We start from the raw sequence: 24,469 nt of genomic DNA on the forward strand, positions 1-24,469 counted from the left end.
TATTTCCTCTATTTAACCAAAGGAAGTGACAGAATAAGCAGCAGAGGTGCTGTATGTGAAGCTGTCTCAGTGAGCACCGGCCCTGTTGCACTTATCTGATGCTGCCGGTGAAACCACCATATTCAGTGCATCATACAAAAGAAGGACATCATGGCCTCCAGAGTCCCTCTCTTCATCTTCTGTTATTTTCTCTTCCTAAGTAAGTTCCATTTTTATTAGTGTGCTTCAAATGATTAACATAATTTTGGGGATGAAAGGTATTTTCATTAGAAATGATGAACCAGTGTAGGGTTTTTATATAGTGGAACGACAGCAGTTTGTTTAACACAGTAAATGAAAGGCATGTTACCTGATTAATGCTTACAGGGAAAATGGTGCTATTTAATTATTTCATAAATATTTCATTATTTTAATGAAATGATAAGAGGAATGTAATCAGTAAGGATCAGCCTTAAGTGTATGCGTACCTTAGCAAACGTGCTGAGAGTTTAAATGTGGAAAATGTAGACTGTCAAAGATCTGTAGATGTTTGCTTACACTGTGTCAGTATAGGGTGGGGATTAGCTGGTATTCTGTTGTTGGACATGAGAATGAATGTGATGATAATCGGTGGGAACCAGACAGCCCTGTTTCTCACAGCATGTAAAGCCGCCATTTGGAAAAATTTACAGCAAATCTGCTTCCGTCGTAAATCAACACAACCAGGAAATTGGTCAACACCCAGAGGCTTGAGAATGGCTAGGAAGTCTAAATCATTCTGCCTACAGTATATAAATAATACTTTTCATTTTTTATAATATAATCATCACTTTATGCTAACTATTTATTTCCATAATAGAAACCTGTGCACCTCGTTTTAGGTTTCATTAACTGATAAAGCAGTAATTTGGTCTTGAATTTGTATAACCTATAATTGGTCTGTTTAAATTGTGGGCATTTATGGGTAAACGCAGTGCTTCCAACATTCTGACACTGACATAATTGTTTCTCCTCATATGTTACTTAGCTAATTATGATCTTGATGATTATGATTATGATCATTCTGTCTCTCCCAGACATAAAGGTTCAGGCTTCAGCTTTCAGGTTGGAGAGCATAGATCAAACACAGTTAGACTTCGCATTGGGCCAGACAATAAGGTCTCAGAAAAAGAATTTATCAAGGCCAGGAAGCATTAACAGGAACCTCCTAAGGGAGTCCTGGGAGAGAAACAGGGTTACACAGGATGCAGCTTTTCACAGGTCTGCTGATATGTAAAGAGGATGTCTGCACTGGAGGATGAGGGAATGTTGCCCTTTCGGTCATCCTATGTCATCCAATGTGCTAGGTGAAAGACATGTACAATGTAAATCTCAAAAAGGAAAGACAAGAGCATTTCCCATCAGATTACAGAGTCAGTGCTCAGGAAGATAAGCTATTTTTAAGGCACATGTGTTTAATTGTATTGTTTGACAGTTTATTAATAATTCAACTGCCATACATCTGTTCTGAGAGAATATCATGTTCAGTTTGTTCAGTCCTTTATAGCTTCAGGAGCCATTTAGAGGACGTTTTCAACTAAAAACCGAAAACTTTTTATACGTTTTGGCTGCTCGTTTACACGACAACCGCATTTTGAGGCCTGGAAACGCAAACTTTTGAAACCAGCTTTCAAAGTGCAAGTTTTACAATGCTGTTAGCATCTCTGTGTAAACATACAAAAATGAGAATCTGTGAAAACGATGACGTCATGCACACGCGTATTACGTGTTCAGTTTATAGGCATGTACACGAATACTTCAAAACAATGCACGAGACATTCAACACTACAGGACTGTGTTTGTGTTTGTCAAATTTTGGAGTTTATTGACACTTCTACAGCAAAGCGTAGATTTACTGCATCACTACTACGACCAGCGGAGATGCATTTGTTACATACGCCACATTATCAACCCACATCTACGCCGACAAAGGATATTCAAAATCTTATAATCATCTTTGTAATTGTCTGTTTTGGAGTAAATCTATCCTTTTACTGCTAATACAATATAGAAAGCAGATTGACTGCCAGTGTCTCACGATTTGATTTGTATTTGCTGATTTTGTTCCATTTTGGTACAATGATGGTCAATTATTTGTACTTAAAGATGCATTATTTAGATTTTTTTCAGTATGTAAAAATGAATGAGTTTTGTTAACAGAATTCTGACCTGGAGCACAAGAAAAGCTAAAAGATGGGGTTGAAGACAGAAAAATCCATTTCCACAATGAAAAAATATTTATGTACAGTCCATGTACATTAAATTAAAATTCATTAGGGACATCTCAGCGTTTATTAACCAAGATAAATAAGCCAAATCTGTGCTTGACAAGCGTGAGTTTCCACAATTCCTTATGACAATTAATCATTTTCCAAGTCTAACTATCGAGATTGTAAGTAACTGGAGACTGAACTTTTTTGTACTCAATATAGATCATAAACCATTGAAATTGTTTGAGAAATGTAATGAACGGGGATCATTTTGACAACGTTGTCGTCTATACGTCAAACTTTTCAAAAACACAAAGGAAAAACTGGTCTGTTTTTAGTACATCGTTGTCGTGTAAACGTACCCTCAGTGGTTGGTCACATCAACAGCAGACTTGAATAAAATACTAGATACACTGTCTATTTATACAATTACTGACTGTAGACGCCACCCTGACACCCTATCAATAGAGTGAGACCACTATGGCACTCCAGCCCTACATCATGCCAGTGTCAGTGCTGTATTGAGAATTAATAACCATTGAAATAATATCTGGTGAGTGGTGGTCTCCTACCACTGATGAATGGGATTGCGGAGGCTGGTAAACTGTTCATAGCAACTGATACACTCAGTAAGTGTGTATCTACAAATTGGTAGGTGTGTATCTAATAAAGTGAATGTTGTCAATTGAATTCTAAATGAATATGAAAATCGAATAGTAAATGTTTTTTTTCTCGATACCTTGAAATATCTATCCATTATTTAGAAAAGTATATAATGGACTAGTGTGCCATGTGCAAGTATAGCACACTAGTCACAATATGTTTTGTGACGCCTTACTGGTTTCAATCTGAAATCTTTAGTATAGCCTCACTTTCCTATCAGTGTTTTATCTTGACTATATGCAAATTAATTTTTAGTCGAGTAACATCATATTTTCTCACTGCTTAGCAAATGAGATTGATGCTACTGATACTACTTCCCCCAATAACATATCAACAGAACCAACAAGTGAGTCTCACTCTTACTGACTAGGCTCCAGTCTCTAACAGCATCTTAAATTTAGGATCATTTTAAATGATAGATAGAGTGTACATTGTTATGCTCATTCTATCAATTCAAAATATTTTTTAATCCTAATCCTGCAATGCTTTCGAGAAACTTGAAGGCTTACAAAAGATAAAATTTTGTCAAAATTGAAAGACACAAACATTTTCCATCAGACTTCAGTCAATGCTCAGGAAAATAAGTCATTTTGAAGATACACATGTTTAATTGTATTGTCTGACAGTTTATTAATAATTCCACTGCCACAACTGTAATGTGAGATGATTGCAAACTGCACAGGAACACCTTGTGTGAACACTGTATTCAAAAAACTTTTAGAAGTCAACTCAAGTCAAAGTTTATTTATAAAGCACGTTTAAAGACAATAGTAGTTGATCCAAAGTGCTGTACAAAACATCAGATAACAACACATTCAATAACATCATGAGACAAAGAATAAAAATAAGTCTTAAGAACAGATTTTTAAAAAGCTAACAATGGAGCGGACCTCACGTGAAAAGGGAGACTGTTCCAGAGTTTGGGACCAACCGTAGAAAAGGCTTGATCACTCTTTGTCTTAGTATGACAATGCAGGACAGATAGAAGAAGTTGATTTTAGTGTTAAAAAAGGACAGATAAAAGAAGGATCTTAGTGTTCTGGTGGGAGAGTAAGGGTGAAGAAAGTCATTAATGTACTGTGGAGCAAGACCAGAACAAGCTTTATATGCATACTATCATGTGAAAAATGTTTAAAAAAATACACCCCATGGAAATTGTTGGCTTTTTTGACATATTTGGGCTAGCAAACATTTGATCCTCTCTGAAGCAATGCCTATTAATAAAATTTATACACGCTCTCAAATGACACATTAAATCAACATTTTGTAGTAATTTTCACAATTTAAATTAACAAAAGTATGTACACTCCTACATTTATCACACCTTCAAATCCATAAAATTTTAATCAAGTGTTCAAAATTTAATGCCAGTGATTAGAACCTGGAGCCTGTCTTATTTATAACCCTCTGATATCTAGTGTTTAGTTTTCCCTATACTATTGAGTTGTGAGGTGTCATCATGCCAAGATCTAAAGAGTTCCGTAAGGCCTTCAGAAAAATGGTTGTGGATACCTGTTTGTCTGGTAAGGGATTTAAAAAGATCTCCAAATTATTTGAAATACATCATTCCACTGTAAATAAAATAACCTACAAATGGCGTAGATTTCAAGCAAGTGCCAATTTGTCCAGGACTGTCCATCCCAGCAAATTCAGAGCAGGAGCAGACAGTTTGATGCAAAAAGAAGTCTCAAAGAACCACAAATTTTCAACACAGGATTTACTAGTAAGTCTTGCAACTGTTGATGTCAAAGTGCATGCTTCTACAATCAGAAAGAGATTGCACAAATTTGACCTGCATGGGAGGCGTGCCAGGAAAAACCTTTGCTGTCTAAAAAGAACATTAAAGCAAGACTACAGTTTTCCAATGAGCATATAGGCAAAGACCTTTTGGAATAATGTGCTCTGAACAGACAAATCAAAAATAGAGTAGTTTGGCCACAGTAACAGCACACATGTTTGGCGGTGACCAAAGACATCTTTTCAGGAGAAACACCTCATACTTGTATCACTCATAACTGTGATGCATGGTGGTGGAAATGTTATGGTTTGGGGTTGCTTTGCTGCTTCAGGGACTGGACAGCTTGCATTCATTGATTCAACTATGAATTCTGCATCATATCAAAGAGTGCTTGAAAATATTGTGAGGCCATCTGTCTGAAAGTTGAAGCTGAATGGAAAGTGGACCTTTCAACAGGATAATGAGCCTAAGCACACTTGCAAATCCACCAAGGAATGGCTCAAAAAGAAGAAATGGAGGGTTAAAGCCTGTATTTGAATCCCATTGAAATGTTGTTGGGGGATTTGAAACAGGCAGTACCTGCAAGAAAACCTTTTAACTGAAAGAATATTGCATGGAAGAGTGGTCAAATATTCCAGCAAGCTGATGTCAGAGACTGGTGGACAATTATGCAAAACACCTACAAGAAGTTAGTTCTGCTAAAGGAGGCAATACTAACTTCTGAGGCCTTACTTTTGCATTACCTGATTAATGATTGAAAATAAAACTAAACTAACTAATTAATAAATAATAATAATAATAATAATAATAATAATAATAATAATAATAATAATAATAATAGATGTTGTACTCTCTATTTCTTGTGTGTGGGTGAGTCGGGCGGTGCGTTGTGACCGCCTAGTTCACTTATGCCTAGAAATGGCCCTGATGTAGAGGAACTATGTTTATTCCTTCTATGTTTTTTCCTTGACTCAGGTCAGACAACTGCAAACCCTGATGCACAAGTTACAACAAACATTACAAACCCTCATTCATCAAACAACAAAACTGATAGTATGTGTCTGTGTCAGTATAGAAATGCACTGGAGTATGCACTAGGATAATGTAAATTGTTGTTTAATGAAGTGATTTCCTGTTAATAATGTTATGAGTTATGAATAATGCATCCATCAGAGCTCAAAGAAAGTCAAAAGAAAAGTGTTTTGGTAGCATGTTTTAATCCTGAATACCATTTCATCCATATCCACTTGGATGTCCACAAGCAATGTTCTTTATAAACATAAAATGAGGAAGTGCATATTTTTAAGATGCTACTTACATGCATAATGAATAATGCCAATAATTTTTCACTGATTTGCTGTAAAATCTACAGGACTAACAGAGACTAACATCAATGCAACATCACCAACACCATCAACAGTTGGTGAGTGTCACTATAATCGACTAGAACAGTTAGAGAAATAATGTGTATTATGAACTGAATATTCATGCAGGTCAGGTGCCTGAAGAACACAACAGGGACAGCGAGCTCTCCCATGACCAGTGACACTGAACACTGAATACAAATTATTCTACAGATCTACTATAAATAAATAAATAAACATGGCAACATTATTACAAGCAAATATTCCATTTATATAACTTATCACACTGTTTATAATTTTTAAAAAAAAGGGTCAAATGGAAAAGGGAATGAAAATGTGTAATATTTGTCAAATTGTTCCCTTTCACTGAAAACTTAATTGCATAATAGTTAAATAAAAGACAGGTGTCTCCTTATATATATATATATATATACAGTGAGGGAAAAAAGTATTTGATCCCCTGCTGATTTTGTACGTTTGCCCACTGACAAAGAAATGATCAGTCTATAATTTTAATGGTAGATTTATTTGAACAGTGAGAGACAGAATAACAACAAAAAAATCCAGAAAAACGCATGTCAAAAATGTTATAAATTAATTTGCATTTTAATGAGGGAAAAAAGTATTTGACCCCCTCTCAATCAGAAAGATTTCTGGCTCCCAGGTGTCTTTTATACAGGTAACGAGCTGAGATTAGGAGCACACTGTTAAAGGGAGTGCTCCTAATATCAGTTTGTTACCTGTATAAAAGACACCTGTCCACAGAAGCAATCAATCAATCAGATTCCAAACTCTCCACCATGGCCAAGACCAAAGAGCTCTCCAAGGATGTCAGGGACAAGACTGTAGACCTACACAAGTCTGGAATGGGCTACAAGACCATTGCCAAGCAGCTTGGTGAGAAGGGGACAACAGTTGGTGCGATTATTCGCAAATGGAAGAAGCACAAAAGAACTGTCAATCTCCCTCGGCCTGGGGCTCCATGCAAGATCTCACCTCGTGGAGTTGCATTGATCATGAGAACAGTGAGGAATCAGCCCAGAACTACACGGGAGGATCTTGTCAATGATCTCAAGGCAGCTGGGACCATAGTCACCAAGAAAACAATTGGTAACACACTACGCCGTGAAGGACTGAAATCCTGCAGCGCCCGCAAGATCCCCCTGCTCAAGAAAGCACATATACATGCCCGCTGAAGTTTGCCAATGAACATCTGAATGATTCAGAGGACAACTGGGTGAAAGTGTTGAGGTCAGATGAGACCAAAATGGAGCTCTTTGGCATCAACTCAACTCGCCGTGTTTGGAGGAGGAGGAATGCTGCCTATGACCCCTGGAACACCATCCCCACCGTCAAACATGGAGGTGGAAACATTATGCTTTGGGGGTTTTTTTCTGCTAAGGGGTCGTGGATGGATATTCCAGCATGATGATGACCCAAAACACACGGCCAAGGCAACAAAGGAGTGGCTCAAGAAGAAGCACATTAAGGTCCTGGAGTGGCCTAGCCAGTCTCCAGACCTTAATCCCATAGAAAATCTGTGGAGGGAGCTGAAGGTTCGAGTTGCCAAACGTCAGCCTCGAAACCTTAATGATTGGAGAAGATCTGCAAAGAGGAGTGGAACAAAATCCCTCCTGAGATGTGTGCAAACCTGGTGGCCAACTACAAGAAACGTCTGACCTCTGTGATTGCCAACAAGGGTTTTTAAACCAAGTACTAAGTCATGTTTTGCAGAGGGGGTCAAATACTTATTTCCCTCATTAAAATGCAAATCAATTTATAACATTTTTGACGTGCGTTTTTCTGGATTTTTTTGTTGTTATTCTGTCTCTCACTGTTCAAATAAATCTACCATTAAAATTATAGACTGATCATTTCTTTGTCAGTGGGCAAACGTACAAAATCAGCAGGGGATCAAATACTTTTTTCCCTCACTGTATATATATAGACTAATGCAACTTTTATACCTTTCTTTGTTGTTAAATAACAAAACTATTGTTAGGCTTAACTTATTTGAGCATTCATCATGCACATCCCTTTAAATGAGTTCCTAAAATTAGAAATAATGTATTAGAACAAGCACATTAATGCACACCTGTAATTTGCCTTGCAGCTAGCATAATTTTATAAATGCGCAACCAGGAAATGTATACATTTATAATGCCTGATAATAATGATAAGTAATTTCTCTCACTGGTTATCCCCTACAGGATCAACACAGTCTGTCCACTCTACTACTACTCGAGCTGGTGAGTCTCACTATCCCCACACCATCACACTCCCACCACCATGCTTGGCCATAGGTGTAATGTTCTTTTTGTGGAATTGGTTGTTTGGTTTCTTTTCATTTCATTTCTTCCCTAATTATTCATACTGCCTCCCCTTGCCTTAATAATTGACCAGTAGAGTTTTACCACTGCATTCAGTTTACAGTTTGTCCATAAGTCAAAAATGCACAGAGAACAATGTGTATTACAAACTTTATATTCACTTAGGTGGGACGTCTAACCCCACTGAGCAACAGAGGACATCAAATACATTGACCACTTCCAAACCCATCAGCAGCACTACACTTGAAGGTAACAGAAATGATAATGTCATAATTTGATGTGTGTGTCCATATGTGTGTACATGGATGCAAGTGTATGCATTTCCAGTATATAATGTACAGTACCAGTCAACAGTACTGGATACATACAGTTATTTGGGTTTTTTGTTTGTTTGTTTGTTTGTTTTCACAAATCAGGAGCCAATAATTAGCAAAGCTAAGGAATGGCATATATGGAATTATGTAATAATAATAATAATAATAATAATAATAATAACACCATAAAAGTCTCATGTGTTAGATACCATTAGCATTTGACTAAAAACAACTTTTCACACTTTATTTCCACATTTTTTAGGAAAAAAGGGGGAAAATGTCACTGGTCATTCCTTCCCTAATTATTCATATTGCCTTAAAGAGGATATATCATGATTTTTAAACATCTTTAAGCGTTCATTATTTTGTTTATTATTTATAGGTTAATATGCTTTAATGTTCAAAAAATGCATTATTTATCAAATACTGTACACTATTGCAGTACCTCTATTCCCAAGCTGCCTGAAACGCTCCGATTTCTCCAAAGCCTCTCCTTTCAAAAGCCCAGAGTGGTCTGATTGGCCAGCTGACCCGGTGTGCTGTGATTGGCCAAAAACCTCAATCGTGTGTCAGAAATGTAATGCTCCTTGGATTAGCTTCAGCCTCCAAGTCTTCTAAAGCAATTCTAAGCTCCTAAGCAACATGTTGTTGCTTTTATTGTATCAGTTTGAGCCCGAGTCAGATTCAGAAAATGTGGATGATCAAGCGGAACCAACTTTGCAAACACGACTTGAGTAGAACATTTCAGAGTGCTAAGTTTTTATTTTGTAACTCTCTTACTCAGTGGAGGGCCGTTGTGTTGTTAAGTGCAAAACTATGCTATGTATACAGCTTCGGTGTGTACATAGGTACTCATGTGATATATCTTTGGAAAGCTAAGATTCTTGTTATTCAAATGATATAAACTGTTTCAAGATACAATTACAACAGCAGCTACAGTCAACATCTCTGTCAGACCACCAACATACAAACAAACACTTGAGGCAACTTAGCAAACTTTAGCTAGCATTTTAGCAGAGGTTCACAACTGAGGCATGGACCACAGCACAAAACTCCGCATTTGAACAGTCAATAGCAGATACTTCATATAATAATCAAACACACTTACAGGTTCTGTTTCAGAAGCATAAGATTATCTGAGCAAAGAGGAAATCAGGAGTAGTCTTTGTGTGTAGCCTGCGTTATACTCGCCCAGGTTCAGGAAGCTGTCCTCTGTAAAATGCGCTGTGCACAAGAAAATTTTTGGTTTGTATTGCTCAGGAACAGCGTCATCAATAAACAGTAACCACTCATTCCTAATTCAATCTGTTTCCAGAAGGCAAAACAAAATGGTTTCGCTTTCTCACTGAAACACACTCCATGACATGGTCCCTGAATTCACTGAAGCCTCGCTTTATTAATTCGCACCTGCCTTCGGGTGGGATTATGCTAATGGTGCATGCTGTGACATAGACGTGTTACGGAAGTAATATCTGGACTTCGAACAATACATTTGGGCAGGTCTGGAGCAGTGTACTCCATTAGATAAAATAAATTCCTCTGGGGGAGACTATGAGCTTTGTGACATTGCAGATCTTATACATGCACAAACAGATACATTACACACACTCAAACTAAAGGAAAACATTAAAAATCATGATATGACTCCTTTAATAATTGACCAGTAGAGTTTCACCACTGCATTCAGTTTACAGTTTGTCCATAAAAAACGCACAGAGAACAATGTGTATTACAAACTTTATATTCACTTAGATTTGGTGTCTAACCCCACTGAGCAACAGAACTCTTCACGATCAACATCTACCAGCGATATTACATCAACGCAGTCTACCAACAGCATTTCTAGCACCAATATAACAACACAGTCTGTTACAAACTTTATTACAAACTTTATATTCACTTAGGTAAGACGTCTAACCCCACTGAGCAACAGATGACATCAAATACATTGACCACTTCCAAACCCATCAGCAGCACTACACTTGAAGGTAACAGAAATGATAATGTCATAATTTGATGTGTGTGTCCATATGTGTGTACATGGATGCAAGTGTATGCATTTCCAGTATATAATGTACAGTACCAGTCAACAGTACTGGATACATACAGTTATTTGGGTTTTTTGTTTTTTTGTTTGTTTGTTTTCACAAATCAGGAGCCAATAATTAGCAAAGCTAAGGAATGGCATATATGGAATTATGTAATAATAATAATAATAATAATAATAATAATAATAACACCATAAAAGTCTCATGTGTTAGATACCATTAGCATTTGACTAAAAACAACTTTTCACACTTTATTTCCACATTTTTTAGGAAAAAAGGGGGAAAATGTCACTGGTCATTCCTTCCCTAATTATTCATATTGCCTTAAAGAGGATATATCATGATTTTTAAACATCTTTAAGCGTTCATTATTTTGTTATTATTTATAGGTTAATATGCTTTAATGTTCAAAACATGCATTATTTATCAAATACTGTACACTATTGCAGTACCTCTATTCCCAAACTTCCTGAAACGCTCCGATTTCTCCAAAGCCTCTCCTTTCAAAAGCCCAGAGTGGTCTGATTGGCCAGCAGACCCGGTGTGCTGTGATTGGCCAAAAACCTCAATCGTGTGTCAGAAATGTAATGCTCCTTGGATTAGCTTCAGCCTCCAAGTCTTCTAAAGCAAGCAATTCTAAGCTCCTAAGCAACATGTTGTTGCTTTTATTGTATCAGTTTGAGCCCGAGTCAGATTCAGAAAATGTGGATGATCAAGCGGAACCAACTTTGCAAACACAACTTGAGTAGAACATTTCAGAGTGCTAAGTTTTTATTTTGTAACTCTCTTACTCAGTGGAGGGCTGTTGTGTTGTTAAGTGCAAATCTATGCTATGTATACAGCTTCGGTGTGTACATAGGTACTCATGTGATATATCTTTGGAAAGCTAAGATTCTTGTTATTCAAATGATATAAACTGTTTCAAGATACAATTACAACAGCAGCTACAGTCAACATCTCTGTCAGACCACCAACATACAAACAAACACTTGAGGCAACTTAGCAAACTTTAGCTAGCATTTTAGCAGAGGTTCACAACTGAGGCATGGACCACAGCACAAAACTCCGCATTTGAACAGTCAATAGCAGATACTTCATATAATAATCAAACACACTTACAGGTTCTGTTTCAGAAGCATAAGATTATCTGAGCAAAGAGGAAATCAGGAGTAGTCTTTGTGTGTAGTCTGCGTTATACTCGCCCAGGTTCAGGAAGCTGTCCTCTGTAAAATGCGCTGTGCACAAGAAAATTTTTGGTTTGTACTGCTCAGGAACAGCGTCATCAATAAACAGTAACAACTCATTCCTAATTCAATCTGTTTCCAGAAGGCAAAACAAAATGGTTTCGCTTTCTCACTGAAACACACTCCATGACATGGTCCCTGAATTCACTGAAGCCTCGCTTTATTAATTCGCACCTGCCTTCGGGTGGGATTATGCTAATGGTGCATGCTGTGACATAGACGTGTTACGGAAGTAATATCTGGACTTCGAACAATACATTTGGGCAGGTCTGGAGCAGTGTACTCCATTAGATAAAATAAATTCCTCTGGGGGAGACTATGAGCTTTGTGACATTGCAGATCTTATACATGCACAAACAGATACATTACACACACTCAAACTAAAGGAAAACATTAAAAATCATGATATGACTCCTTTAATAATTGACCAGTAGAGTTTCACCACTGCATTCAGTTTACAGTTTGTTCATAAAAAACACACAGAGAACAATGTGTATTACAAATTTTATATTCACTTAGATTTGGTGTCTAACCGCGATGAGCAACAGAACTCTTCACGATCAACATCTACCAGCGATATTACATCAACGCAGTCTACCAACAGCATTTCTAGCACCAATATAACAACACAGTCTGTTACAAACTTTATTACAAACTTTATATTCACTTAGGTAGGACGTCTAACCCCACTGAGCAACAGATGACATCAAATACATTGACCACTTCCAAACCCATCAGCAGCACTACACTTGAAGGTAACAGAAATGATAATGTCATAATTTGATGTGTGTGTCCATATGTGTGTACATGGATGCAAGTGTATGCATTTCCAGTATATAATGTACAGTACCAGTCAACAGTACTGGATACATACAGTTATTTGGGTTTTTTGTTTGTTTGTTTGTTTGTTTTCACAAATCAGGAGCCAATAATTAGCAAAGCTAAAGAATGGCATATATGGAATTATGTAATAATAATAATAATAATAATAATAATAATAATAACACCATAAAAGTCTCATGTGTTAGATACCATTAGCATTTGACTAAAAACAACTTTTCACACTTATTTCCACATTTTTTAGGAAAAAAGGGGAAAATGTCACTGGTCATTCCTTCCCTAATTATTCATATTGCCTTAAAGAGGATATATCATGATTTTTAAACATCTTTAAGCGTTCATTATTTTGTTTATTATTTATAGGTTAATATGCTTTAATGTTCAAAAAATGCATTATTTATCAAATACTGTACACTATTGCAGTACCTCTATTCCCAAGCTGCCTGAAACGCTCCGATTTCTCCAAAGCCTCTCCTTTCAAAAGCCCAGAGTGGTCTGATTGGCCAGCTGACCCGGTGTGCTGTGATTGGCCAAAAACCTCAATCGTGTGTCAGAAATGTAATGCTCCTTGGATTAGCTTCAGCCTCCAAGTCTTCTAAAGCAATTCTAAGCTCCTAAGCAACATGTTGTTGCTTTTATTGTATCAGTTTGAGCCCGAGTCAGATTCAGAAAATGTGGATGATCAAGCGGAACCAACTTTGCAAACACGACTTCAGTAGAACATTTCAGAGTGCTGTTTTTATTTTGTAACTCTCTTACTCAGTGGAGGGCCGTTGTGTTGTTAAGTGCAAAACTATGCTATGTATACAGCTTCGGTGTGTACATAGGTACTCATGTGATATATCTTTGGAAAGCTAAGATTCTTGTTATTCAAATGATATAAACTGTTTCAAGATACAATTACTACAGCAGCTACAGTCAACATCTCTGTCAGACCACCAACATACAAACAAACACTTGAGGCAACTTAGCAAACTTTAGCTAGCATTTTAGCAGAGGTTCACAACTGAGGCATGGACCACAGCACAAAACTCCGCATTTGAACAGTCAATAGCAGATACTTCATATAATAATCAAACACACTTACAGGTTCTGTTTCAGAAGCATAAGATTATCTGAGCAAAGAGGAAATCAGGAGTAGTCTTTGTGTGTAGCCTGCGTTATACTCGCCCAGGTTCAGGAAGCTGTCCTCTGTAAAATGCGCTGTGCACAAGAAAATTTTTGGTTTGTACTGCTCAGGAACAGCGTCATCAATAAACAGTAACCACTCATTCCTAATTCAATCTGTTTCCAGAAGGCAAAACAAAATGGTTTCGCTTTCTCACTGAAACACACTCCATGACATGGTCCCTGAATTCACTGAAGCCTCGCTTTATTAATTCGCACCTGCCTTCGGGTGGGATTATGCTAATGGTGCATGCTGTGACATAGACGTGTTACGGAAGTAATATCTGGACTTCGAACAATACATTTGGGCAGGTCTGGAGCAGTGTACTCCATTAGATAAAATAAATTCCTCTGGGGGAGACTATGAGCTTTGTGACATTGCAGATCTTATACATGCACAAACAGATACATTACACACACTCAAACTAAAGGAAAACATTAAAAATCATGATATGACTCCTTTAATAATTGACCAGTAGAGTTTCACCACTGCATTCAGTTTACAGTTTGTTCATAAAAAACGCACAGAGAACAATGTGTATTACAAATTTTATATTCACTTAGATTTGGTGTCTAACCGCGATGAGCAACAGAACTCTTCACGATCAACATCTACCAGCGATATTACATCAACGCAGTCTACCAACAGCATTTCTAGCACCAATATAACAACACAGTCTGTTACAAACTTTATTACAAACTTTATATTCACTTAGGTAGGACGTCTAACCCCACTGAGCAACAGATGACATCAAATACATTGACCACTTCCAAACCCATCAGCAGCACTACACTTGAAGGTAACAGAAATGATAATGTCATAATTTGATGTGTGTGTCCATATGTGTGTACATGGATGCAAGTGTATGCATTTCCAGTATATAATGTACAGTACCAGTCAACAGTACTGGATACATACAGTTATTTGGGTTTTTTGTTTTTTTGTTTGTTTGTTTTCACAAATCAGGAGCCAATAATTAGCAAAGCTAAGGAATGGCATATATGGAATTATGTAATAATAATAATAATAATAATAATAATAATAATAATAATAATAACAACACCATAAAAGTCTCTTGTTTTAGATACCATTAGCATTTGACTAAAAACAACTTTTCACACTTTATTTCCACATTTTTTAGGAAAAAAGGGGGAAAATGTCACTGGTCATTCCTTCCCTAATTATTCATATTGCCTTAAAGAGGATATATCATGATTTTTAAACATCTTTAAACATTCATTATTTTGTTTATTATTTATAGGTTAATATGCTTTAATGTTCAAAACATGCATTATTTATCAAATACTGTACACTATTGCAGTACCTCTATTCCCAAGCTGCCTGAAACGCTCCGATTTCTCCAAAGCCTCTCCTTTCAAAAGCCCAGAGTGGTCTGATTGGCCAGCTGACCCGGTGTGCTGTGATTGGCCAAAACCCTCAATCGTGTGTCAGAAATGTAATGCTCCTTGGATTAGCTTCAGCCTCCAAGTCTTCTAAAGCAATTCTAAGCTCCTAAGCAACATGTTGTTGCTTTTATTGTATCAGTTTGAGCCCGAGTCAGATTCAGAAAATGTGGATGATCAAGCGGAACCAACTTTGCAAACACAACTTGAGTAGAACATTTCAGAGTGCTAAGTTTTTATTTTGTAACTCTCTTACTCAGTGGAGGGCCGTTGTGTTGTTAAGTGCAAAACTATGCTATGTATACAGCTTCGGTGTGTACATAGGTACTCATGTGATATATCTTTGGAAAGCTAAGATTCTTGTTATTCAAATGATATAAACTGTTTCAAGATACAATTACAACAGCAGCTACAGTCAACATCTCTGTCAGACCACCAACATACAAACAAACACTTGTGGCAACTTAGCAAACTTTAGCTAGCATTTTAGCAGAGGTTCACAACTGAGGCATGGACCACAGCACAAAACTCCGCATTTGAACAGTCAATAGCAGATACTTCATATAATAATCAAACACACTTACAGGTTCTGTTTCAGAAGCATAAGATTATCTGAGCAAAGAGGAAATCAGGAGTAGTCTTTGTGTGTAGTCTGCGTTATACTCGCCCAGGTTCAGGAAGCTGTCCTCTGTAAAATGTGCTGTGCACAAGAAAATTTTTGGTTTGTATTGCTCAGGAACAGCGTCATCAATAAACAGTAACCACTCATTCCTAATTCAATCTGTTTCCAGAAGGCAAAACAAAATGGTTTCGCTTTCTCACTGAAACACACTCCATGACATGGTCCCTGAATTCACTGAAGCCTCGCTTTATTAATTCGCACCTGCCTTCGGGTGGGATTATGCTAATGGTGCATGCTGTGACATAGACGTGTTACGGAAGTAATATCTGGACTTCGAACAATACATTTGGGCAGGTCTGGAGCAGTGTACTCCATTAGATAAAATAAATTCCTCTGGGGGAGACTATGAGCTTTGTGACATTGCAGATCTTATACATGCACAAACAGATACATTACACACACTCAAACTAAAGGAAAACATTAAAAATCACGATATGACTCCTTTAATAATTGACCAGTAGAGTTTCACCACTGCATTCAGTTTACAGTTTGTCCATAAAAAACGCACAGAGAACAATGTGTATTACAAACTTTATATTCACTTAGGTGGGACGTCTAACCCCACTGAGCAACAGATGACATCAAATACATTGACCACTTCCAAACCCATCAGCAGCACTACACTTGAAGGTAACAGAAATGATAATGTCATAATTTGATGTGTGTGTCCATATGTGTGTACATGGATGCAAGTGTATGCATTTCCAGTATATAATGTACAGTACCAGTCAACAGTACTGGATACATACAGTTATTTGGGGTTTTTTTTGTTTGTTTGTTTGTTTTCACAAATCAGGGGCCAATAATTATTAAAGCTAAGGAATGGCATATATGGAATCATGCAATGATAATAATAATAATAATAATAATAATAATAATAATAATACCATAAAAGTCTCATGTTTTAAATACCATTAGCATTTGACTAAAAACAACTTTTCACACTTTATTTCCACATTTTTTAACAAGCTTCATGAGATAGAAAGCTGGAGTACTTCACCATCAGTTTAGAAGAACCTTCCACATGAGCACTTGTTGGCTGCTTTCACTTCACTGCTCTGGTCTAGGTCATACCAAATCATGGGTTTAACTGGGTAATGTGGAGAACTTACGTAGCAGCACTATTTATATATGTTTAAACATTTTAAGCGTTTAGATATTAGGCTTCATTTACTGTATGTCTTTTTTTTTTTTATCCAACTCTTTGACTTCTTCTGTACAGTATACTGTAGCCTGAGTGTTTTGGTGGAGAATAATTGCAGTTCTATCTAAAAACCATAATACAAAGTGCACCCTAATGATTGAAAAATGACTGGTTGTGCCCCAGTGTTTTGCGGTATCTTTGACAGCATGTTGATTGTTGTGTTTTGTAAATTGTGTAAGAATATAAGGATTGCAGTTACTGAAATAATGTTGACATAAAAGCAGGAGCAGGAGACTCGGGTAGGTAACCTTTAGCCAATTATCAATATGCACAATATGCATATGTTGTATAACAACTAAGTGCATCCTATCAAATGTTAATATTACATTAAGCAGATTTGAGAATTTTTCCCCCCTCCATAGATCATCAGTCTAAAGGACAGTCTCTGAAAGCTACAGGTAAGTCTGTATGTCAGCCAATTACGAATTGATTAATGCCTGCAGTATACACTGTCTCCATATAATATTTTTTGCAACCTGGAATAGCTTTAAGACAAAACTAAATATTTGTAATTTTCAAATTGCTCAGCTGTCATCAACCTTCAAAGGTTGATTCAAACACGAATGCAGTAACACTGTTGGGGGAAAAAAGACATCCTAATTGGAATTGGCTCAGTGGTTTTGATTAACCATTAAAATCATTATGTACTTGTTATCAGATTAGGAGAGGTTTACATTTAGAAATATTATTATTATTTCATAAATAATTAGAGTAAATTTTGACATCTGGAAATAGATCTTAATGCATTCATTTGGTATGTAATTGTAATGTGTCCATAAACCTTTTTTTGTCATTCAAAAATGACATCTTAGCAAGTGAAAACATCTTGAATACAGTCAAATGTATCTAGTATTTCCTATTAGACAATTATATATATATATATATATATATATATATATATATATATATATATATATATATATATATATATATATATATATATATATATTTGTGTGTGTGTGTGTGTGTGTGTGTGTGAGTGAGTGTGTGTGTGTGTGTTTATTAAATAGATCTAGACATTTTTACTCAGTTCAAGCTTAACATAGTCTTTGTTCTACTGGCAGATCATTGTTCTAATTTTAAACAATTATTTCTATCAAAAGAAGCTATATTACCTGCTAATAGATTTGAAGCTGAACATATGTAAAAGCATCTACAAGCAAGCTGAATAATATTACATTGCATTGATAATAATCTCATAATAGGAAATGTGAGATCACTTTGTCCATATTCAATATATTTTCAGTTGCATACATATCATTTTTGCAGTTTAATAATAGCTGTCACAATGACTATTATAGTGAAAGTACTATATTAGTTGCATGTGGTTATTGCAGTAAATCTAGTTATCTGATGCTGATGTGACTGATAACTAAGCATATTGCTAGTGAGTTTGGTTTAGGACAGCCAGGAAAAACCTCTATTTGAAAAGCACATTGTTTAATAAAGGGAGATACCTCTAACTAAAGGGAGATACCCCTAACTAAAGGGAGATATGCCTAACTAAAGGGAGATACCCCTAACTAAAGGGAGATATGCCTAACTAAAGGGAGATACTCCTAACTAAAGGGAGATATGCCTAACTAAAGGGAGATACTCCGAACTAAAGGGAGATACCCCTAACTAAAGGGAGATATGCCTAAGTAAAGAGAGATACCCCTAACTAAAGGGAGATACTCCTAACTAAAGGGAGATACTCCTAACTAAAGGGAGATACCCCTAACTAAAGGGAGATACCTCTAACTAAAGGGATATACTAATAACTAAAGGGAGATACCCCTAACTAAAGGGAGATACCTCTAACTAAAGGGATATAATAATAACTAAAGGGAGATACCCCTAACTAAAGGGAGATACTCCTAACTAAAGGGAGATACTCATAACTAAAGGGAGATACCCCTAACTAAAGGGAGATACTCATAACTAAAGTGAGATACCCCTAACTAAAGGGAGATACTCCTAACTAAAGGGAGATACTCATAACTAAAGGGAGATACCCCTAACTAAAGGGAGATACTCATAACTAAAGGGAGATACTCCTAACTAAAGGGAGATACTCATAACTAAAGGGAGATACCCCTAACTAAAGAGAAATACGTCTAACTATAGGGAGATACACTTAACTAAAGAGAGATACTCCTAACTAAAGGGAGATACTCATAACTAAAGGGAGATACCCCTAACTAAAGAGAAATACGTCTAACTATAGGGAGATACACTTAACTAAAGAGAGATATGCCTAACATTAGTTAGGGGTATCTCTCTTTAGTTAGGAGTATCTCCCTTTAGTTAGGAGTATCTCCATTTAGTTAGGGGTATCTCTCTTTACTTAGGCATATCTCCCTTTACTTAGTCATATCTCCCTTTAGATAGGTGCCTAACTAAAGGGAGATATACCTAACACTTCAGGGGAACATCTGTGTTCTTCTTGATCTTAAATGTCATAGTACAATGTTGGTTGATAATTTGATCTTATCAACCAACAAATAACATTCCAGTTTTAATTACATTTGTCCAGGTGTACCACTTTTGATATTACAATACAATACAATAAATACAGTACATTAAATCACAGGTATTGGTTGACATGAATAACACATTGTTATGTTTACAGGTACCAAATATCTCTGGTTTTTGGTTTGTTTGGTGTTTGCAGCTGTGGCGGTGGTAATTTACTTCAAGTGTTTTAAAGCAAAGCATCATCCAGGTATCTATCAAAATCCATTCTGTTAAGATTTACATTTAAAAAATAAAATAAAATCTGTATTTTTTTTTTTTTTTTTTTTTGGATTCGTTCATTTGGACCAATCTAAAATCTTTCTTTATTTTTGTTTTGCCATAGTTGAGACCATGAATCATGGAACAGAGAAGTGAGTATGGTGGCTATGGCCAAGATCATCTTGAGTGTTACAGAAGTACTTGCTTGGAAAGTTTTCATACTATTATCAGGGGCGTTTCTAGAGTTTGATCACTACTGGGGCACAGGCCCCCCAAGAGTTGACAAAGATACTTCAAAATTACCCCCCAGTTAGAAATTTTTGCAAAAACAGCACCAAAATATCATTTCATTCATTCAATTTGACATTTTACTTTACTGTAAAGGGCTTTGCTGAATGCAATACTTCAAAAACAATGGTCGAATTAAAAACCTCACCCTGGGGCCCAGTTGGAATGAATGTTGTATTTTATTCTCAGCGGACAAAGGTAGCACCAATCAGACAAGGTTTACAGGAGAATATCCTGTGCATCCTCTACAATCATATACCTCGCCCCTCTCGCTGTACACGAGAGTACGTTAGTGTTTCAGTTTCATCCCCTTTACCGGTAACAAATCGCCATATATTCATTTTTCCCTCACACTAACTGACTGTCTGAGCTAGGATTTGGCAGAATTGAGACCTGTCAGCCAACAAGACACGAGTATTTCCACATGTTTCCTGTAAATCCTGTCTGACTGGTCTCGCCTCCGTTCACTGCAGACAAAAATACAACACTCTGTTCAATAAGATAAAAAATTACAAAACTCCGTCTTCTTTTACTGATGTTCAGTTACGTAGTAACAAGTCAATGATTTATCAGGAAACATTTTACTGCAGCTCATTCCCCAGTAAAATATGTCTAGCGACTGTTTTACAGTATATGTTAGGCCTCGTGACTAGATAAATTCACTATTTTTGATGTTATATTGTGAAACAGTTTCCCTGGGGTCCTGATTGTTCCCTATTATTTCTCCCATGTTGCTACTGAAATCTCAGTGCTTCATTCCAAAGGACAGAGAGTAACAAAGATGGGGTCATGCTTTTGGGAGTCAAATCAGGAGGGGAGGAGAATGGTATGTATTACCTACATTTTACTAATTATATAATCATTCTTGCTTTCAGCTATGGCATGCCATTCTACCATTTATCTTCACCAAATAGTTTGAATATACAGTAAACAACTGATCAAACTGTGCCATGGCCTCTCTAAGAGAATATTATTGTTGTGTACCTTTTGTTCTTTTATTGTCAGTTGCTGCTGTTATTTAAAAGTCTCTGATGTCCTACTCCAACTAACTCAACATTCTTCAGGGACTTCTCTGCTTTTTTTACGCTGTCCAAAGACATTGAGACTAAAAAAAACATAAAAAGTAAATAAAAGGAATTTAATTGACCAGATTTTAAACACATTCTTTATACGCTTCTGCAGTGAAATAAACTTCTGCAGCTCTGCATAGGTAACACTTCCTCACAGAGTGACCCATTTAAGACTCAAAAATGTATTGGGACGCAAAACTAGACTCTAGAACTTGGGACTGGACTTGCCTCAAAGCAGACAACTCATGATTTAACTTGAACTTAGAAACAAGTCCCAGTTAAAAAGAATATTGCTTGGTAAGTTTATGGTGAAAGGGATGAATGTGATTTAAATTGCTCCTTTCTTCTGGCCACATCCCACCCTGTATCGCCATTTATCTGGTTCAACATGTCCAGTTGCTCAGAGGAAGCCTGAGCTTTTAATAACTCATTGTCGCTGGTAGGCGGGTGAGTGAGCGAAGGTGTTTCCTGCTGTTTATCTCTCCACCTCTCTCCCCTTCACACCACCCTCCAAAAAAAAAAAAACAGTGCAAGATGATAGATAACTTTTACACTCAGGTACTACCTTTTCTGGTGAGGCATTATTGTGTAGCACTGTGCAAATGACACTGAATCCTCAAGAGCATTGTTTTGTTTTGTTTTTTCACTCTTCTGGTGAACTCTTCTGTGGGGGATTTTACAGGATTTGTATCGTTTATGTTTACAAGTAGCACTTCCTGCATTTAGAACTGATAAGTCATATTTATTGTGTTTGATTGTACTTTTGATGTACAAAGCCCGTTTCTCTTTATTCAGTGATTGTGACTCTGGAGAGAGAAATACAGTCAACATTTAAGAACCTATCCCTTAGGATTTCACCAAGTACTATGAGTTAAACAGCTATATAAAATATATATATATATATATATATATATATATATATATATATATATATATATATATATATATATATATAAAATATATATATATATATATATATATATATATATATATATATATATATATATATATATATATATATATAAAATAAAAAAACAGAAAGCAGCTATTCTTGTCTTTGTGTTCCTGTTAACTTATTGTTGGAGTAATGAATAGCCACATGATTCTGACAAACATAGTGCAATTATTTGGAGCCATGTGGTGACGCAGAATATTAAATGTGCCAGACAGTGATTAGTTGGCAGCGGTTCACTACATAATCACAGTGCAGTTGTGATCAGCTTTGATTTGTTTGCCAGCAACTGTCCAAACACTGACAAAACTCATCAGGAGTACCAGATTAACAGACTCTGTAATCATATTTTTTGAATATGAACTGAATACCGTTAGTAAATAGAATTTTATGAGTTTAATGCTGTATTAACTTATTAAATCATTTAACAAGCATTTACTGGCATACTAGCATGTGGTGTAATTGCTCTATTTTTCATATTGTGCTCATATTGGCTGGAGTTTTCTGACCATTTAAAAGTATTTTAGTGACCTCTAGTGGAGAGAAAAGCACTTTATTTAATTTTTTTGCATGTCCTTGGGGATGATGCATTTTAAACTAGATATGGCCTGGCACAGAACATACTGTACATACATACACTGTGGTTTGAAAGTTTATACAAATTCATTTTGATCCTTTTAACCTTGGTGCAGCTGCAGCAAAATAAGCAGGCAAGCGAAGTGACACAAGCCAAAAATATCAGAAGATTCAAAAGATGAAGACCGCACACTTCAGTGATCTTCCTTTGGAATGAAATGAAATGAAGTGACATGGTTTACATTTAATATATATGTAGAAAGTGTATTGGCAAACTCAATAAATATGAACAATGACTACTGCGCAAATGATCATTTTACTGTATATGTATACAGCACTGCCAAGCCGCCACTGTTGGGCCCTTGAACAAGGTCCTTAAGCCTCTCTGCTCCAGGGGCGCTGCATCATGGCTGACCCTGTGCTCTGACCCCAGCTTCCTGGGGTATGTGAAGAAAAGAATTTCACTGTGCTCTAATGTATATGTGATTAATAAAGACTCATTATTGTGAGGCCTTTGCTGGAAATATACTTCTGTTATTTTCTGTACATAAAAAGTTTGAGACGTGCCAATATATGTAATACTTTTTAAAACATAATCATTTGATATCATTTAATTGAACAGTTTTCATTTGCATAAAGGTAGATGTTCCTCAAATGTGTGTAAAGATGGTGAGCAAGAACGCTTGAAAGCTGAATTGATTTTTTTTTTCTCAATATGGCATATTTTACTGTAAAATTATTGAAGCAATTCAGAAATATGTCTAGAGAAAAACATTAACGCAAAATAACATGTTATTTTCATCCCCACACTGTGGTGAATAGTAAATGGATTCTCCTTTTATCACTTTTTCCAGTTTTATCATAACTTTTATTCACTGGATTCACAACTAATAGAGCCTACAGCGTGTAAGACATCCTTTCATTGCAACTTGTTTTAACTCTTACAAACTTTTTTTTTTCAATTAGCATTTTTACAAAGCATTTGTAAATATTGACATGTGGACATTTTAGACACATTAAGGTTGACACACCCAGATATTCTCATGCTTCTGTTTTTATATTGGAATTGTGTTCTTTAGATTTGTGCACTGTTTTTTTTTCATGTACTCTTATCTCATTGTATTTTAATAAAAGACTTTGTGCTCAATGTGCCACATGTTAATCACAAATTACTATAATAGTACTCAGGCCACAGATACTATATGTATATATAAGAATTATTCCTAAACTATAGTAGCAGCATTCATACAACCTGTGCTGCGACCACAGGGGCAAACTGAGAACTGGTAACTCGAATCCAAATGTTATGTCAATATTTACGTGGGCAAAATTGCCCATATTCAGAGTCGGTTTACATGCATGCTTAAGTACATTTTCTGGGAACCCGTTCAGATTATTAAAATGACCTGTGTGTAGTTCATGCCTCTGAGGTTGCCAGATGAAACATCTGAGAGAAGGTTTTTCAAAATCATCTACATAACTGCCTTTAAACAACAACACTTGCCTTTAAGCCAGAAGAAAAAAATCAGGGAATAGAATGAAGAATGAAGGGTTTGTTTGTTTGTTTGTTTGTTTGTTTGTTTTCAAATGTAATGTAAAATAAAAACAAGAGAATTCAAAATTTAACAATAGAAAAGAC

The 24,469-nt window shown here is 36.2% G+C and overlaps 1 protein-coding gene across 6 annotated transcripts; it reads left to right on the top strand.

Moving 5' to 3' along the window:
• On the top strand, window positions 1-23,981 carry LOC128632965 (uncharacterized). Of its 6 annotated transcripts, none has more exons than XM_053681297.1 (13): window positions 9-199; window positions 6,002-6,052; window positions 8,204-8,242; window positions 8,489-8,572; window positions 10,542-10,625; window positions 12,601-12,684; window positions 14,653-14,736; window positions 16,569-16,652; window positions 17,589-17,624; window positions 19,841-19,933; window positions 20,069-20,096; window positions 20,982-21,058; window positions 23,166-23,981. In XM_053681297.1, the coding sequence occupies exons 1-13, from the start codon at window positions 151-153 to the stop codon at window positions 23,207-23,209; spliced, it is 837 nt and encodes a 278-aa protein (XP_053537272.1). In that variant the 5' UTR covers window positions 9-150; the 3' UTR covers window positions 23,210-23,981. The 6 variants fall into 6 exon arrangements, with proteins under 6 accessions (XP_053537278.1, XP_053537274.1, XP_053537277.1 ...); XM_053681298.1 differs by having other exon boundaries at window positions 11-199; window positions 22,947-23,981; XM_053681299.1 differs by lacking the exon at window positions 6,002-6,052 and having other exon boundaries at window positions 4-199.
• Window positions 23,982-24,469: the final 488 nt, after the last annotated feature.

Source organism: Ictalurus punctatus, chromosome 7 (genome assembly GCF_001660625.3).
Source record: "Ictalurus punctatus breed USDA103 chromosome 7, Coco_2.0, whole genome shotgun sequence".
In the NCBI taxonomy this organism is placed as follows: domain Eukaryota; kingdom Metazoa; phylum Chordata; class Actinopteri; order Siluriformes; family Ictaluridae; genus Ictalurus; species Ictalurus punctatus.